Source organism: Rattus rattus, chromosome 1 (assembly GCF_011064425.1).
Source record: "Rattus rattus isolate New Zealand chromosome 1, Rrattus_CSIRO_v1, whole genome shotgun sequence".
NCBI classification, from domain to species: Eukaryota; Metazoa; Chordata; class Mammalia; order Rodentia; family Muridae; genus Rattus; species Rattus rattus.
The window spans coordinates 264,326,766-264,346,270 of NC_046154.1; the positions used below are offsets into that span (position 1 = coordinate 264,326,766).

At 42.1% G+C, this 19,505-nt stretch overlaps 1 protein-coding gene across 1 annotated transcript in view; it reads right to left on the bottom strand.

Moving 5' to 3' along the window:
- Positions 1–19,505, bottom strand: part of LOC116884172 (proton myo-inositol cotransporter) — a 143,198-nt gene that overhangs the window by 59,343 nt on the left and 64,350 nt on the right. The window contains exon 3 of the mRNA XM_032885323.1: positions 17,634–17,754. Within this exon, the coding sequence (XP_032741214.1) occupies positions 17,634–17,754 (121 nt within the window). The remainder of the gene's footprint in view (positions 1–17,633; positions 17,755–19,505) is intronic.

The following is a 19,505-nucleotide window of genomic DNA, read 5'->3' on the forward strand; positions in this document are numbered from 1 at the left end:
TGGGTTCTTTCCAGCTTCTGGCTACTATAAATAAGGTTGCTATGAACATAGTGGAGCATGTGTCCTTGTTGTATGTTGGGGCATCTTTTGGGTATATGCCCAGGAGTGGTATAGCTGGGTCCTCAGGTAGTACTATGTTCAGTTTTCTGAGGAACCTCCAGACTGATTTCCAGAGTGGTTGTACCAGCTTGCAATCCCACCAACAATGGAAGAGTGTTTCTCTTTCTCCACATCCTCACCAGCATCTGCTGTCACCTGAGTTTTTGATCTTAGCCATTCTCACTGGTGTGAGGTGAAATCTCAGGGTTGTTTTGGTTTGCATTTCCCTGATGACCAAGGATGTTGAACATTTCTTTAGGTACTTCTCAGCCATTAGTATTCCTCAGTTGAGAATTCTTTGTTTAGCTCTGTCCCCATTTCTTTTAATAGGGTTATTTGATTCTGTGGAATCTAACTTCTTGAGTTCTTTGTGTATATTGGATATTAGTCCTCTATAGGATGTAGGTTGGTAAAGATCTTTTCCCAATCTGTTGGCTTCTGTTTTGTCCTAATGACAGTGTCCTTTGCCTTACAGAAGCTCTGCAACTTTATGAGGTCCCATTTGTCGATTCTTGATCTTAGAGTATAAGCCATTTCAGTAAATCTTCCCCAGTGCCCATGTGTTCGAGGCTCTTCCCCAGTTTTTCTTCTATTAGTTTGAGTGTATCTGGTTTGATGTGGGAGGGCCTTGATCCACTTGGACTTAAGCTTTTAGTTCCCCTTTTCTTTATTTAATATGTGCATGTGCACTTATAAAGGGGATTAAATTACAACTCTTGGGAATTAGTTTTCACCTTCTGCACGGGATCTGCAGATTGAACACAGGCTGTCAAGCTTGCGTAACGAGCACTTTTAACGCACTGTGCCATCTCACCAGCCCGAGAAATTGTACATGTTTAAGAGAAAATTAATTAACCGGGAATTTATAAAAGGGCTGTGCTCTGTAAAGGAGCTGCTGAATGAAAGGAATAACAGTTCCATCCTGCTGGCATGAGATCTTTGGAAACCAGTCCTTTGCTTTGCTCTCACATGCCTCTGTGTATGTTACTTTCACCAGTCTGTTTACAACTGTGAAGCCTCAAGGGGTAAGGCCCTGCTCATGGCTTCTGTGGCTCCTACAATAGCACCTAGCTCAGTGCAGGCAGTCAGTGCGCACGGCAGCTCAATAACTCAGGCACTGTGGCAGACTTTTAGCCTACCCTGGAAAATAATCTTGGGATGTGGGTGGCTGAAGGTGAATGGCTGGGTCATGCAATTAAAGAAAATAAAAAAAAATAAAAAAAAACCAAGTTGCAGCTTCTTTTTAGTTTGTCAGAGGCAAAAGCTGTTATAAATAAATGATTAACATTGAGACACGGAGGAGTGGGTTAATAATCTTTATAATTCACTTTCAGAAAGAAAAACTACACAGCTGATTTCCTTCAAGTCTACACAGCAGAACACACACACACACACACACACACACACACACACACACACACACACACACAGAAGAGACAGAGAGAGCCTTGCTTTAAATTATATCTTTAAAATATCCTAGGAAAGGGCAACGGTCCTATTAGCCGTGCAGGTGGGTGTAAGTGTGATGGAGGCTGGCAGTCTTGCTCTAGGGGAGATTGTTTAACCCATGAGACCATGCTAACCTCTGGTTAATGCATGCAGACAGAGACCGTGCACAACTGTGGGAAGTGCTGGGGAGCTGGGGTCAGAACTCAGGGAAAGAAGTAAGATTAAAAACCAGGCAGCCATGTGCTAATTCTGAGAAGCAGACACACTCCTCTTGTGAGCTGGAGGGAGGAGATTTACCTTAAAAATCTCTAAGGTTGCTTTTTAGAGATGGGGGGCAAGCAGGGACTCATATATTTAGAACAGATCTGGTTCTAAAAAACCCAAATGTTTCCAGCTATAGAGGAGAGAAATGAAGGCCCCGGTTTCATGTCAAGAGTCCAGGGGAAAGAAAAGGTGGCCTGTTGTCATTCTGTAACCCAGTGATGGCAGAGTGTAGCTCAATGCACCCCCCAGAAAAAAAATCTTTCAAACATCGATACAAGCTAATTTAGAACGTTCTCAATTTCTACTCAGAAGTCAATGAACTTGACTCTGTAGAAAATGGTCCAGTTTCTTAATCGTGTCTCATTAAACCATTGCGAGGCAGCATCAGTAGCTCCCAGTCTTAAATTTGCCTCCCGAACAAGATCTCAGCCCAGAAAACTGGCTGGGGGGATGCAGGCATTCAGATCCCTTGGATGAGTGGCTAAAATATGTTGCTCAACCCTGACCAGGACCTTAGGTTCTGCATGGTACAGTAGTTACTCTCCCTTCGACATTCTTCCAGCTTTTCCCTACCTTATGGCCTCTTTCCTTAAATCCCAATGGCCTGCTGCAGATAACTTAGAAAATAATTTAGAAGAACCAGACAGGGCCCTTATCTTCTGCAGGCCCTCTGCAGGGCCAAGTTTAAATTCTAGAACACCAGTCTTATTTCCCTCCTATAGTATGGCTGCCAGGAGACTTCTTCTATCCCAACTGTGTAAAAAGAAATTCACTAGAAAAAAATAAAGTCAGACTTAGAAAAGCTTCCTACCAGTAAGAAGAAGCTAATGCAGTTCTGCTGGACAGGGGAGGCCACAAATGGCATCTTAAAGTGAGTCTGGTCTTACAGGCGTTGGGAGAACATATTTCTTGTTTTTGGTCCAGGTTTACCTTTAGTTCGTTTCCTTCACCTTGCTTAGCCTTACCCAGACATCTCATAAACATTCGAATCCTAGTCTTGCTGTGTTTGAGCTGTCTGGGTTTGCTGAGTATCGCCTCGGCATTCTGGAGTTCTCCTCTGCACAGCCTCTCTCACAAAGCCAGTGGGAGGGCTGAGTGAGGGGATGTTCTTAGGGAAGTCTCTTTATGTAATAAGCTCTCTGTGGAGTATCCACAAACAGACTCACAGTAAAACTCACGGTAAAACTCACCCTCCACATTCTTTCCCATTCCACAAAGAGTAACTGACTTGCTTGGTTTTGTCTGATACTTTAGTCCCTTAAGTAATCTTTCTGCATTTTTTTCCTCTGCCCTTTCCATAAAGGATGAACTGTACCATCAGCAGCAAAGACCAGGTCCTGATTTTTGCATTGAAGATAACAATACTGTACATTGATTAAATTGTATCTACAGATGATGATTACTACATGATGTCCAAATATGACACTACTTCTAAATTTATCATGACTGTAATTCTTATAAATATCTACATATTCATTTACCTGCAGGCACACATGAGCTCTAACTGCCTCCTCACAATGCCACCTGAGGTTTTATGTTTATTTATGTCAGTCACTCACTCGTTCTGTTTTTAGAGAGACCTTTCTTCTTCCTTCCCTGTTAGGGTGGGGCACTGCATTGTTGTAAAATAAAAACGTACTAGAAAGAAACATTAGAAATCAGTTCCTAGAAACTGGGCCTAAGCACTAATGCTATATGTTAAAAACGCAAGCCCCACTCTCATCCCTAGGGCCACTGCCCAGCCATAGCAGGAGCCTGACAGCGTCTGTCTGCGGGCTGTAGTAGAGGGATACACACTGTACGCCTGCTCTCAGGGAAGGAAATCTGTTCTTCCCCATCAGGTATTTACTGAGCCTGGGTGTCAGTCAGAGTGGCAGTCACTGTGAATTAGCGTGTACAGCTTCAGTTCATGCCAGGAGCAAGGAGACAGCCGAGCATCTCAGGCTGTCTGTGTCTGGAAGCCATGTTGAAACACAGCGGGCCCCCTACCCCTTTGCACAATAAATACATTTAGAAAATTGTAAAAAGAAAACCCAATAATTACCACCCCCCAAAAAATTAAAAAAAGAAATGGCTATAATTTCCATATTAGTAGTTAATGCTGTAGGTTGAAACGTTATCCTTGAGCTGGGCCTGGTCTCTGAACTGATTTTTCCATGTCCGTCTCTGCCCTCATCTACTGCACACACTATCACCATCGAACATTTAATTTGTAGATGCAAGATTACAACGGTCATTCCCCCTCGGGAACTGCACAGGCACCCGCCAACACTGTAGACACAGACTTACCCTTTCCTTTTCTACATTTACAAATCTACAAGCAAAGTTACATAAAGAGTTCTGACGCAACTAGGAATATCTGTTTTATAAGAGATACGACTCCTCTGCTTACATATAAAATATAAATCAATCATTTCCCCACTGTATTGGTGAGCATTAGGACCTACTCTGTACAAGAGCTCTGGGCAGAGTGACTGCTACAGTGTTCATGATATCGTGAACGGGACCGGAAAGGCTCCCATTCAGAACTGATACTAGTAATTTTACTAATGCTTAAAAAATAGTTTTGCCCACTTCTAATTACATTCCAAAACACTAGCGACTACCAGACTCTTTTGAAAACTACGAGAATTTCCTATGAATTCAATCAATATGCAAGTAAAAATTTAAAAATAAACCTGTTGACAAGTGACTCTCATTGTGTCTTGTTTTTTCCCCCACAGCTGGCATAACACTTGTACACAGTTTCTGTCAGTATCGTGTATGGGGAGACTTCTTAATCAAGTCTCTGAGTACACTGACCGTGGGTGAGTGGGTATTGCTAATTCTCCCCAATTCCAGCAGATGAGACATTTAGCAAACACCCGTTCCTTCACACTCGACATCACTAAATGGGGGCCTCTCTCTCATCAGGTTAATTTCACCCACCCTCTTTTACTAAGTAGGTTAAAAATGCCCATTCATACACAGGGAAAATGATTCTCTCAACCAAATGTAAACAAACAAAACCAACCAACTCGCAAACAAACTTAAGTCCTAAACAGACTACTGCTTCAGACAATGCGTTTCAGAAAGAGAAGCTCGGGTTCGCTGGACAGGTGAAGACGTACGCTACTAGGCTTTTAACGTATCTGACTAAATTATTTTCTCTTTCTCAAAGGCTGTCTGGCACCTGTGCTGGCAGAGGCACATCAGACTGAATTTCTGCAATGGGCAATGACTGATAGGGCTGCGTCTGGGCAGAGACACGTACAGCCTTGTCACTTAGGACTTAGCTCTATGCAGGGGTAAGGTAAGGGGCCTTCTAAACCCACCAAACCTCTTTGGGTCTTGGTTGAAGCCCTTGGTTATAAAAAAGGAGAAGTAAAAATAAATGCCTTGGTAAAAGGAGACTCCATGAAACCTCCTGGAGGAGTAGCTAGCTCAATGCTAACTATATTATGAACGGGACCCAGACGTTTCTGAACACATGCACGAACCAACTGTTTATTTCTCACCTCCTGTCTTGAAGTCAAAGGATGAGGCAGCTGTTTGGCCAGTTGTAAAGGCAGAGGCGGTGACAACTGAAGAGATCTTCATGACTTTTGCAAAGCAGAAGGTTAAGTATTTCAGAGATCCGTTTCTGGTTACCCCCATTTCTTTTGAACACTAATGACTATTAAATAAACTAAACTGTGAATGCATATTAAGCTCTGTTGGGATATCTTACTTGCCATTCTTGTTTTAAGCACAACCAATCATAAATGTCCTATAAAAATCAGGGGTTCCTGAGTCCCACTGTTGTGGCAAAGCTGCCCAAGGATCTGTCTGCTCCCCACCGCAGACTAATGGAGCCTCAGCACCAGACGCTGCTCTTAACTGCAGAGGAAGCTCACTGGTGGTGCCTCATCCTGGCTTTGAACTCTGCCTTCCCAGTGCTCCTGGCTGCACCCACCTCTGCTCAGTGCCTGTGCCTCGTGAGTAAACGGTTTCTCAGAGACTTCCTTACGGGGCAGATGGGCAGCTAATCTGTCCCTCTTCCTTCATTCCTCTGACTCCAGCCCACCTCAGGCAGGAGGCACCTCTCAGAAACTCGGGGTTTATGTTCACTTCATTTCCATTCCCCTGTCAATGTCTTAGCCTTTTCTGGAATCTGTTCTAGTCTGGGCTCTCAACACACTATCCTTCCCTAAGCTGTGGGTCGTAGGGTACTGTCAGAAATCTACCCTGACTTCCTCTCTGAGGGACTTCAAAGCACTGAAGCTTTTGTTTTTGTAACAGCCTCTCAAAATGTTTTCTAACATGTTGGAAGCTTTGTCTTGTGCTTTTTTTTTACCATTGGATTCCCCCTCACCCCCAAGACCTAACAAATGCTTTGGAAGTGCCCCCACCAGGCCTATTTCTGTTACCGGTGTGTATTGCTTTATTAGTGATGGCTATTTGCATACATTACTCCAATTCTGCCATAAGAACTCTGAGTTCCTGCATCTTTCCACATTTTCCTTGCATAACGATGCAAAGCAAGAGCTGTAACACATGCTTTTAGCTTCTGTGCCCTGAAGCCTGAGACAGGGGATGACCATCCTAGGGGAGCCTGGGCTATAGAGTGAGTCTCTGTCTCAACAACAACAGTAACAGCAGCAGCAGCAGCAGCAGCAGCAGCAGCAGCAGCAGCAACAACAACAACAACAATAACAACAATAACAACAACAACCAGCGATCTCCAGCCATTAACCTCACTGCTGCCTTTGGGCTTGTATCATCTGTTGCTTTGCTAAAACTGTTCTTGTCTGTTGAACCATGATTCATCACTGCAAACCTATATTAAGGAAGATATATCATCCAAGACCTGCCTGGCTCTCGTTCTTCCAAAACAGACTTACAAATCTTCCTCAGTGAGAAAGACTACATTTCAAAGGCAGTGCAAACTGAAGGAGGAAGAAGAAGACACTTATATATATAAGTGTCCTAAGAATGTCCTAAGACTCAACAGATAACTCAGTAAATAATTAATAGAATAACAAAAGAGTTGCTATTTCAGTATTTAATTAGAGCAGGCTTTTAAAAATAGGGATTTATACTGCATTGCTTTATTTTATCCAGTAATCTAGCTATTCAGCAAAATAAATTTAGTAAAATTGACTTTTGAAAAGTACAATGCAAAGTCCTCTTGGCCTCCATCTGACATTGAACTGAGCCATGACACTGTATGTTTACATGAAAGAAAGCCCATTTTGGTTCCCGCTAGAATTTCAAATATAATGGAGAGGAATACTAATTCATAATGCTTAGATTCCTGATTGATTATAATAAAACATAGGAAGGCAAACATATTAATATAATATGAAGAAAAATAGTCCAATGAATGATGCCTATTAATAGCATTCATGCATACTGTAGTGGATGAATAAGAATGGCTTCCATAGTCTTAATATTTAAATGTTTGGTCACTATGGAGTGGTTCTACTTGAGGGGGTATTAGGAGGTGTGTCCTTGTTGGAGGAAGTGTTTCACTGGGAGTGGACTTTGGGGTTTCAAAGTGTAAGCTACCCCCCGTGTCTTTCAGCTGACTGTGGATTTAGATGTAGAATTCTTAGCTAATTCTGCTTGTGTGCCTCCATGCTCCCTGACATGACAATAATAGACTAAACTGTTGTAACTGTAAGCCAGTCCCAATTAAATGCTTTCTTTTATAAAATTTGTTGCGGTCACTGTGTCTCTTCACAGAAATAGAAAACTTGACTAAGACAGAAATTGGTACTGGGAAGTGGAATATTGTTTTGACAGGCCTGACCATGTTACTTGGCAGAATGGGGACTTTTGGAATGTTGGATGACAAAAGTAGCCAAATGCTCTAAGCAGAGCTTAATGGGCCATCCTAGTAGGGCTGTGACACTGGTGCTCTCACTGGTGCTGAGAGTAATGTAGATTATGAAGGCCTGGATCAAGAGGTTTCAGAACAGAATATTAGTAAGTGGCCTCAAGACTTGTTCTTGTGAAATTTTGGTGGAGAACATTGCTGTCTTTTATCTTATTTAAAAAATGCTTAAGTTGAAGAATTTTCAATCAGTGTCATTGGCAGTGGAGATTTCAAGACAGCCTAGTATTGACTCTGTTATATGGTTATTAGTGGTCACTCTTAAGGCAGATCTATAATGAACAAAGCAAGCTGAGCAAGGGGAAATACAAAATGTACAATTTAAGAAGAAAAGGAGCACCAGGAAGTATAACAGAGCTACACACTATGCTCAAAGACATATAAAATTTAAAGAAAAGCCTAATGCTAAAAGAAGTGAAGAGAGTGGTGACTTCAGGACAGAATCCCACCCAGCTATGCTTCTAACTTGTGAAAAGGAATTGAAGAAAAGCTCAAGCAGTGGAGGAAACCATCGGCAACAGAAACCTGGTGAAAATGTAATTGAATAAGGGAGCCATGTTCCAGTCCCAGTAAACAGCAGACCTTGGCAGCTTCGGCCACATAGTTCGTGCTTTAGAGTCAAGGATACAAGAAAGGGGCTATAGAATCTTCCTCCACTACTAAGGAGAGCTGCTAATACCAGGAGTGCTTCAGGAGTATCCCTGTATGGATATCTAGAGAGGTCATTTTGTGAAGCTTTGAAGGTGAAGCCTTGATTGTCTTGGAGATACTAAGAAGTTAGAGATTTCAGAGTTTTGGGATACCTGCCTAGGAAAGCTGCTAACAGGGTGTGAAAACAGCCCAAGAGAGAGAAGTGTGCTACAGAAGAGTCTTAAGTAAAATCAAAAGGAAGGTGAGAATTTGCAAGTCAAATTTTGATGCTAAGTCATGTACACATACACACATACATGTACACATATGCACACATGCCAGGATCAATAAGAAAAACAATAAGATAAAAAGAATAATAGTTTTTACCCTTATGTGAAAATACAGGTAACCTGTGATCATAGGTAACAGGCTATCTCCTGAAGATCAGACTATTCTAATGTGTCTTTTATTCAATATTAAGCCAGAACCATAGAATGTTGGAAAGTGTTACTGAATCTGTTTCCCAGCAGGAATTATAGACTTGGGTAAGGTAAGGCACTAATAGTGGTTACTAAATAATAAAACTTGCTAGTATGGGTTTACAAGGCAACTAGTTGAAAAGCAGTATCATCATCAGACATTGGTTAAAAAAAGCAAGAATATAGAGAGACAAAATGAACTGAACTCTGGAACCATTCTGGAAACATTTAATCAATTTTTTTTATCACCACACAATTTATGACTATAATCTACTGTAAATCAGACCAAGGTCCACATCAGTTTTGCACAGTGAAAACAAGAAATGATTAGAATTCCTATGCAAAAATCTGTTTATGTTTGATTGTCTTGACGTTTTGGAGATCTTCATTGGCATACTGTGGAGAAGAATAAAGAGGCTCATGGGTTTCAAAGAAGGTACTGATAACAGAGCCATGGTGGATGGTATCGGTGATGAGTGAGTATCAGAGTGTCTTGACTACAGTTGCAAAGAATGTCTGAGTTTGCCACATTCTCCGGGTCAGATCTGAAGTAGACATCCTCCTAGGAAATGAAGAACTCTCACCTTCCTAAGACAGGGTGACCCAATGTTGAGATACATAAAAGACGCTGTGAGGTGGTATCTGAGAAAGAGAGCAATGGCTGAAGTATACTGCCAGCTCCGTGACTGACTTTTTGTTTGCGTTCCCAAACTTCTAGCATTTCTTGGACTAGAATCAAAAGGTGGGGCTGAGGAAAGAAAGTCAGTGGCTAGAAGCATTTGTTGCTTCTGTACAAGACTCAGTTTCAGTTCCTACCAGCTAATTGAAACCATCCACAGTTCCAGTTCCTAGGGATGTCCTCTTTCGGCCTCCACGGACATCACATATACATATGCACAGGGTACATGTAAATACATGCAGGATAAATAATCATACACATAAAAACATTTTAAAAGGTAAGAATAAAAATTTGGGAAAACAAAGGCAGCTGTTTCAAATTTCGACAAAGCACTAAGGCATTTTATTTTTAATTGCATACTCTCCTTAAATAAGGATTTTTCCCTCAAAATCAACTGCTAAGAGAGAAAAGTGTTAGAAGTGATTTTAATCAGTTTATTATTCCATGCATGAGCTCAGAACCTCATCTCTGTTACAAAATGATTGTTGCTACCCAATATCCTGAGAGAGTTTTAATATTAGTTCAATTAAATGGTGCATTCCCTAGCTGGATCATTAGGGTGTTTCTGGTTTAATGATCTTCATCCTTTAGTATTCCATTTTCAAGGGTGAATCTTGATAAAGCCCTAGTGTTTCTAGATAGGTTTCTGGGTGCCTATTGCTGTTGTGTCATGAGTGCCTGATGCGAGCATCTTTCTATGGCCCTCAGGGCTTAAATAGACTGTCAGGTAGTCAAAGAAAGGTCATTAGTTTCACTAAAGGAGAGAAGAGGGCAGAACAAAGGAGCTATGGCATTTCACTAAGTCTCATAAACTATCTCCCAGTCATTGTCTTCCTCCCTTACAATCAAATAGTATAATATTTTCCATCTAAGAATGTGTGAGAGTAATTAGAAAACATATCTATAAAGAATATGGAGTGATTCTTGGAGAAGTAAAGACTTAATTCACAGACGCTATGTTATTTTAAAAATCAAAGCATGATTAGAATTTTGTCCCATCCATCTTCCTTGATCAGATCCTAGGACATGTAACCCTCATGGAATTAGGCATCCCACTCTGAACATGTCCAAAGTACACTGCCCTCACACTCACCAACACAAATACACTTCACACTGTTTTGTCTCTTGGGGGCTGCTAGATTGCTCCCAACTCACACCCAGAGCCAGGCAGACACCCCTCTACAAAGCCTTAAGGTATTGATGATAATCCCTGGTGGATATGTTGAGTGCCTTCCTCCTTCCCTACCTGTGTCTTGTCTTGTTACCCAAGGCTGTTTATTTCCTTCTGCCTCATCTGCAGACTGGCACCTTGTTCCCTAGCAACAATAAAGTCTAATCTGGTCTAATTTCCTGAAGAGAATGGATCTCCTGCCTTTGCCCAGACCATCCTCATACTCTTGGGCCTTCCCTGCTGTGTCAGTTGGAGAAACCCCTGCTCACCTCGGAAGGATTAGATTGAGAGCTCACTGCTGGGGGAGCTGCATCTTCCACACAGGATCCATAAACTTGATTAAAAAAACCTCTATTTTATTAATCTTTTATTAAAATTAAGCATTTCCTTCAATTATGAATGTAGGTAATAAACTGTCATCAGGCACAGTAATCTAATATCATCTTGTCCCATTACCCATTACAGCAAATATAAAAATCTCTGAATACCACTGACGTTCACTAAGATGTTAGAACTATGAGGCTGGGCTGCAGCTACCTCTGACTTTTCATATGTTAAAAACGAGGTATGAATGTCGTTCATATATAGCAAGTTCATTCCAAGGAGGATTTTGAGCTGGTTGGAGCAGCACAGGCCTATAATCCAGAGGCTTAAGTAACTCCTAGTTTGGGGCCAGTCTAGACATCTTAGCAAGAATTTACCTTGAAATAAAATTAGGAAAAAAAAAGAAGGGAGAGAGGAAGGGAGAGAGGGAATGAGAGAGGGAGAGAGAGAAGGAGGGAGGGAGGGAGGGAGGGAGGGAGGGAGGTGAATAGAAGTCGCTCAGCGGCAGAGAACTTGCCTAGCATGTATAAGTCAGGTTTAATCCCTCACATTGTGGAAAATACGCTTGACATCAGATTTTAATGTGTTGGGTCTCTTTGTGATCCTGTAGGGTTTTTTTACTTCCTGAAAACACTAGTCCATAAAGAGGTGTGCAGCAGTGACACCTCCTGTGAGGTGTGCTTCGAGGGCTTGGGAAGCAGGTGCTATGCCAAGCCAGACTCACCACCAGTCTGCACCACGAGTTCTGCATTTGTTCCGGTAAAGGCAAGGCTTTGCTTTTTAGTACCCTTGACCTACTGCAGCTCTCAAAAAAAAATTTTTTTTAATGAAAATGAGAATTTGACTGGAGAGATGGCTCAGAGGCCAAGAGCACTGGCTGCTCTTTCAGAGGTCCTGAGTTCAGTTCCCATCAACCACATGGTGGCTCGCAGCCATCTGTAATGGGATCTGGTGCTCTCTTCTGGCCTGCAGGCATACATACAGGCAGAATACTGTATACAGAATAAATAAATAAATCTTTTAAAAAATGAGAACCCTAAATGCACATAGAATGCACTACATTTTAATTAATCTTGCAGTTTATTTACTGACATAGACTTGTCCTTTGGTTAGGGTCATTCACTTCCCCCCATTAAATCCATTTATTCAAACTGCAAGCCTGATCAGCCATAGTGGTCAAAGTTAGTTCCACTGAAGAGACATTTTAATTGGGTTACTATGATTGTATTTTTTTTAAAAAAACCAACAGTTTGGAGCAAAGCAGCAGGCATTTCCCGAGCGCCACACCGAGAACACAGGAGGGCGTCTGTGTAATCTACCGGGGTAGAGTGAGCAATACGTAACAGCCAGACGCTTAGCTGTTGATTGGTAGATATTTTATCATTTGGTCAATATGACTTACAAGACGGTGATTTTCATTTTGTTAAAACTTAGAAAAAGTTTTAAATCTTACCAGGGCTCTTATTCAGCATTATTATCTAGTGGCATTTCCTCAAAGGTTGTGTTCTCGTCACGAACACTTCTGCAGAGTATATACCCTCTGTTCACAGATAATAGAATGGGGTATTATTTAAATGTTAACAGAATTCTAAGTTGGCCTTTTTTATGGGTTCCCTGCAATGACCAAACTTCTAGAACAAGAATATGAGCGTTAGTGCGTCCACTCCAGGCCCAGGGCTGCTCTCTCAGCCTACTGTCTATGGATAAGCTATGGAGAAGCTAGTCCCAGCTACTATGCCAGTCCTATGCCTGGCTGCTTCCCACCACAGTGACCACGGACTGACCCTCTGAAACTTTACTAAGTTGCCTCGACCAAGGTGTCTCTTCACATTACTAGAACAGTAAATAAGATATCTGGGTTATCTGAGAGATAATTTTTGTCTGTTTTTTTTTTTTTTTACCTTCTTGTTGACCTTTGAAACTAATTGGCCTGCTAGTGCCCAGTCTAGAGCTTAATGCTGGCCTGCTAGTGCCTGGCCTAGAGCTTAATGCTGGCCTGCTAGTGCCCGGTCTAGAGCTGGAGAATGGGAAGAGTCTCAGACTCCTATCACTGAAAATGTTTCTAAGAGGTGGATGCTCTGGCCAGTTTTCCTGTCAACGTGATACAAGCTACAATCATCTGGGTTGAGGGACTCTTAACTGAGAAAATGTCTCTACCACACTGACTGTAGGCAAGGCTGTGGGGCATTTTCTTGATTCAGGATTGATATGAGAGGGCACAGTCTACTGTGTGTGATGTCAACCCTGGATTGGTGGTCCTGGATTCTATACTGAGTCCGACTGAGTGAGCTGAGTAGTAGGCAGGGTTCAGCCATGGCCTCTTCTCCTCTTCCTGCCTCCAGGTTCCTGCACAGATTCTGATGCTGACACCCCCAGTGAACTGCGATGTGCAGGTATAAGCTAAACAGACCCCTTCTTCTCCAGATTGTTTTGGTTATGTTATTTAGAACAGCAACAGAAAAGCAAACGAATACATCAGTCTAGAGTGACGTCGCAGAGACACATGCTAAGCCCAACGGTCATTTTGTCATGTGCTTGTTCCCTTGTGTCACCCAACCGTCTATTCGGTCTTGTTATTTCCTTTCATCCTATACCCCTAATCTATGCCCACTGTCACCAAGATAATTCTTGTTGCCTAGGCTACCCACGTCCCTTGATCCCTTTGCTCTTCTCTCATTATTTCCGTTCTCCAGCTCTAGTAATATCTTAAATATGCAAACCTGATTATGTCTTTTTCTTCTTATCAACCTTGAAGTCCTCTCACAGTCCAGGGACTCTCATGGCTTATGTGGACTAGGCATGTTAGGATCAGCTATCATCCAATTCATTTATGTGTGTGTGTGTGTGTGTGTGTGTGTGTGTGTGTGTGTGTGTGTGTGTGCGTGTGCATGCCTGCTTGTGTTTTTCATCTGTTCTTCAAGATCAGGTTCCTTGAAGAACACATATTTTCTTTTGTCTTGAGACAGGGTCTCACTGTGTAGCCTTGAATGGCCTGGAACTCACTACACAGACGATGCAGGCATCGATTCTCAGGCATTTGCTTGCCTCTGTCTCTTGAGTGCTGGGATGTCACCATGCCCAGCTTCCTCATGCGTCTTTGTGACCTGTATAGAAGACATAATAGGTTCTTCTGGGAGTTCACTGCTCTTACTCTTTGCGCATTTGTTCTTTGGATTCCTCCTTTTATATTCCTGGCTTATCAAGAAGCACTTGTTTTTAATGAGAGCCTATTATAGAGCCAAGACTGGCAATGATCTTAGATTTCTGATCCTCCTGCTTCCTCCTTCTAAGTACACAGATTATAGGTCCATATCACTATGTCTGGCTCCAGAAAGAGCTTCCTGGCTATAGGAAACAAACGAGGGTTGAAATAGAATCTTAGTGCTGTGAGGGCAATTAAAGTTCTTGACAAACTTCAAGTCATCAAAATAAAAGAAGTCATGGAGAACTCAAAGGGAGATTTATGACTCGATGGAGTCATAAAGTCATGCCCAGTTGCTAAGCATGAGCAGAAACGATGAACTCATTATTGCTCAGGTGTTAATATGAGGGACAGTAACAGAGTAGGAGTTTTGCACATTCCAATGTTACATAAACATTATGATTAAATCTGATAGTATCATAGTGCTACATCAATGATGTAAGACTATCAAACATGGCTAAACTGGGGAAGGAGCGAGTGTAGGAAGTCTAGAATTACTTGACATGGCTTCTGAGAGGAACGGAGAATGGAAGGAATACTGCTTTCCTGAACTTGCGTCACTGCCACAGAGGGTTGAGCGGATGAAATCAGTTTATACTCTAGATGTCTTAGAGCTCCATTTAAAGAAGAAAGCACAGAGTGACATCACTGGACACAAGGAGCCATGCTGGGAAGCTTTGTATTCTTGCCTTGATGGTGTTAGACATATGGACAGGGGTGAAAGATACTTAACATAAAAAACCTTGGAAGCCTAATGGGTGCGTTCGCACCCTCTGCCCCTCTCTCCTATGCCTTCAGAACCTCCAGTGATGAGTCTAGGTCATTGTTCCAACGGAGAAACAGTGAAGAGAAAAGTGCAGCGGGCTGGAGGTGTAGTCCTCCAGTGAATTTTGATCGTCACAGGACATGAAGTGTAGTCAGGAATGTGCTGACCAGGAAATGAGCCAGCTCTCAGCGGTTTGGTAAAATTATCCATGTCTCTAGGTTGTCTTCATTGACACATTGCCCTCCCTGGTCTAAGGCAAGAAGACAGAGCCTGAAGGTACCAGACAAAAAAAACCAATGTCTGCAAGGAGTGCTGTGCTAAAGCACCCCACATGGGAAGCCCACAGGAGAGGTCTAAAGAATACGCAGCCAGCTAGAGGGCTCTGGGAAGGTTTAAGTTAGGTTACATTAAGTGCTTTGCCTACCCTGAGTATTTGTGACTCGATGCTGGGAATAGAACTTGAAGGATGGGAAGGTACTATTTGATGAGCGAAATAACAAGGGTAGTCAAGGACTCAGTAAAGATCTTAGCTGCAAATCACGTATTACCCTATCCATATCTTTGATGCTTACTGCCTCACTTGACTCCCAAGCCTCGGCGATCACATACCTGCATCCCCCAAATGCCCATACAACATTCTGCTACAGCCCAATCTGCCCACACCAGCTTATCACCCTGTCTCAATCAGTTACCTTCTTTCCTATGCAAAGTACCTTCTACCTGGCTCCTCATGCAGACACTTCAAATTCTCTGAAGACGCCTTTCTCTTGAGCTTGGTCACTTCTTTTTGATGACTATTGAATTTTCTTTTGAGTATGTCAAGAGTCAATCCCCTTTTCTAAATCTCCAGTGTTAGTGGCACAGTTCAGATACCTAGCATCTCAATCACAGACATCTGTAACCGCTGCCTTCTTATACGGATGCATGAAGTTTGGGAACCCACGCATCCAGAGAGAGATACCGCATGGAAATTCTGGGCAAGGCTCTCCTCTGCTTAGAATCTCTCCATGCATGCATGTTCTTGCTCTCCAGCCAAAGAGCGCAAAGCCCTTTTATGGCCTCCTCATCTTAGTCTGCTGTTTTCTCGTTGGCTCACAGTTAGTCTTCTCTTCTTCCTCCATTCCTATCTTAGTCAGGGTTTCTATTCCTACACCAAGCATCATGACTAAGAAGCAAGTTGGGGAGGAAAGGGTTTATTCAGCTCATACTTCCACATTGCTGCTCATGACTGAAGAAAGTCAGGACTGGAACTCAAGCAGGTCAGGAAGCTGGAGCTGATGCAGAGGCCATGGAGGGACGTTACTTACTGACTTGCTTGCCCTGGCTTGCTCAGCTTGCTTTCTTATAGAACCCAGGACCACCAGCCCAGGGATGACACCACCCACAATGGGTCCTCCCATCCTTGATCACTCATTGAGAAAATGCCTCCCAGCTGGATCTCATGGAGGCATTTCCTCGAGGGAGGCTCCTTTCTCTGTGATGCCTCCAGCTTAAATCAAGTTGACACACAAAACCTGCTACTACAAGCCTTACTCATAGAAAATATGTGCGCGCAATACATATATGTATTTGCCATTCTTGATATATATGTTGCCATTCTCACAAAACCAGCCAGTAGCTCCTGGGTACTTGCATGGTCATTGTGCCTACTCTATTCTTGATGGGCTTACTCCACTTAACTTTCCAGGGCTAAATTCACCACACACACACACAAAGCTAGTGTTCTCTAAGCTCTATCATTCCAATCTTCATTCTGTTATGGTTTTATTAATTATATCAGAAGACATAACAAGGAAAATTTATACATGCAAGTGCTGTTTTAGGCATTTTCTATATGTTATTTCATCTTCATTCCAACTCCCAAAGTCCTCACCCCATAGATATTCCATGGATACTTTCAAGTGCATCAAGACTATATAGAAGATAAAACCATAATTCATAGGTACTTTGAGATTCTATAACTGAATGCCTTGGGGAACAGTTGTGTCTACAGATCTTAGATGCCACCACAGGTATATTAAGGCTATGCCATAAATAATCAGAGAGACAGTGCTTGACAGAAACATTCCTTAGGACAGGTCTGAATTCTCAAAGCTGTCCAATCACTCTTTCAGTAAGTCACCTTTCTTAGGCCACCTCTCAGCCCATTCACTTTCACATAGCGTTCACACTGTTAGACTTAATGAGGCCCAAGGGAAACTTGGACACGGAGACATTTTGTTTTCTTTCACCTTCGCTTCCTCTTCCTGAGCCCCAGGAAGAGCAACCATGCTGGGAGAGCTTCCTGCTGTATTTGAAGTAAGAGGTGCTGGCCATGACTTTCAGTAAAGAATGTGTGTCTGGTGGACACCGGCAGTAGGCCCAGTCCAATAGCTGACAGAAGTTATTCACTTTGCCTACCACACAGATGCTACCAGCTAGTTAGCTAAACTATGTTTGCCATGTTGCCAATGAAGTATTGATCCCCAATCTTAGTTTTTAGAGGTAAATCACCAATGTGTCGTACACCTCACTTTTTCTTCAGTTCTTTACATTCTGTCTTGAAGATTATGGTTTTCATACAGATAGTTCCCGATCACTTTTTCTGTCACATTCCCTTCAGACACAAGCCTGCAACTCTTAAATCTCCTATTCATTTATATTTTAGAAATTCTAAAGGCAAATAAAAGTGACCGCCCTTGCATGAAGAAGAGTGAACCTAATAAAATCTCACCTGTATTCTGTGCAGGTGGCATTTTGACCCGAGGGAGCCGTTGGTCTGAAAGTGACCCGTGGTGAGACCTGAGCTGAGAGCAGAAATCCCAAGGCAAGAATTGTAAGTGCTACTGTGGTACCTAAAAAAAAGACCAACAACAATGATATGCTTTTTACTGACGAGCAATGACAGAGTTATTTCAACACAGACTCGGTTTGACACCGTAGCTCTGAATAAAACTCCTTGATTTATCTTCCCTAGATTTAAAAATTCTTTACTATGTAAACTTACGGTCAGAAGAACTCACTTACACACACCTATTGTGAGACTCAAAGAAGGCAGAATTTAAAGCCAATCCAGTTGTTAGCCAGAGTAAATTGGTAATGATTTCCTAAGAATGAAACAACAAGATGAAACCAAAGGAAAAATATCTAAGATGGATTATAAATGTCAAAATAAATCAATCAATGAAAAGAAATCAATCAATGAAAATAACCCTCGTTATCAAGTAATTAACACAATGGAAGCACAAAAGGGAGAGAGATGTATAGCAAATGTTCCTGTGAGAGCCAAGAAATTCTCCCAATGGCATTTGATCAGGTGAGATTCGAATTAGCAAAATAAGGCACAAGACTGACTATTTCTAAAGCAGTTGACAAGATACAGCCTATTAAGAAAGGAAACAGCTTTCTAAGGAACACATGCCACATGCCCTCATTCACCTTCCCCATAAGTACTTTGGGCTGAACATTAACTCTTCGTTTTAAGAAATAGGAATCATGATCACTTCTACCGCCGGAAAGACCAAATGTCACCAGATCTCACACCATAGGGCATCGTTCAATTCTCATGCTTGGAAGGCGGAGGCAAGAGGAGAACAAATCTATGCCATCCTGGGCTATGATGCAAGACCCTGTCTCAAAAAGTCATGCGCTAGGGATGCTTTCAGAGGTACAGCACCCGACTGCCACAGGGCCCTGCACACATCCAAATGTGCATACATGCATGTGCCTGCATACGCTCACACAGACACCAACTTTTAATCTCTGTTCCAAGCACAGAATTGTGACCCAGGACAGTATGCTTAGAGGATGGAGCTTAGGGATGGAATATAGGCGGTATTAAAGGGTTTTACTGAAATGACAAGCAAGCGATTTATGATACAATGAAAAATATCATTAAAGGAGTAGTAAACGAGGAGTCCTGGGAGAACATGTGGCAGGACAGCAGCAGCTGGGCTAGGGTGGTCTTGGTGGGTGCTGCCCAGCTTTGGCTCTGAGCAGAGCAAATGGCTTTCCCTGAGTTAATTTTGTCTTCTTTAAATGGGTCTTAGTGAAAACACATGTGGAATTTTTTTTAAATTTTACACGCTACTACTTAATTAAAAGATCGTTTGTAATGCAATGCGATGTATAAAAACATGAACTACTATAAAACTGTTAGACTGGGCAGAGAAACAGACTTTCAAACAAAGAAAAGGTCGAGTGTGTGTACTGAGGGGCAGGGTACGATTAAGGATGACCACATGTCTATGGTCAAACTGGACCTCAGTAGTTACAAAGCAGCTAGTAAAAAAATCCTGAGACTTTACGCTCCTCAAAAGGTTATCAAACTCTGAGTTGAGACACAAAAGAGACAGTTTTACATTTCAAACGTTTTCTTCCTTAAACAAAACAAAATACGATGTGACTTCTCTTGCTAATTTGTCAACTGAAAGTACACAAGTACATGGCTGTCTTCCTTGGTTACTTTGGTAGTTCACGGCTATGAATCAGAGTAAAGAGTTTCATCAGGAAACTTTGATACTTTAATGTGAGAAGGAAAGATGCTACTTTCCTTTATAAAGTTGCTAAAAAAAACTCCAATGTCCATAAAATTTATCACATGCTT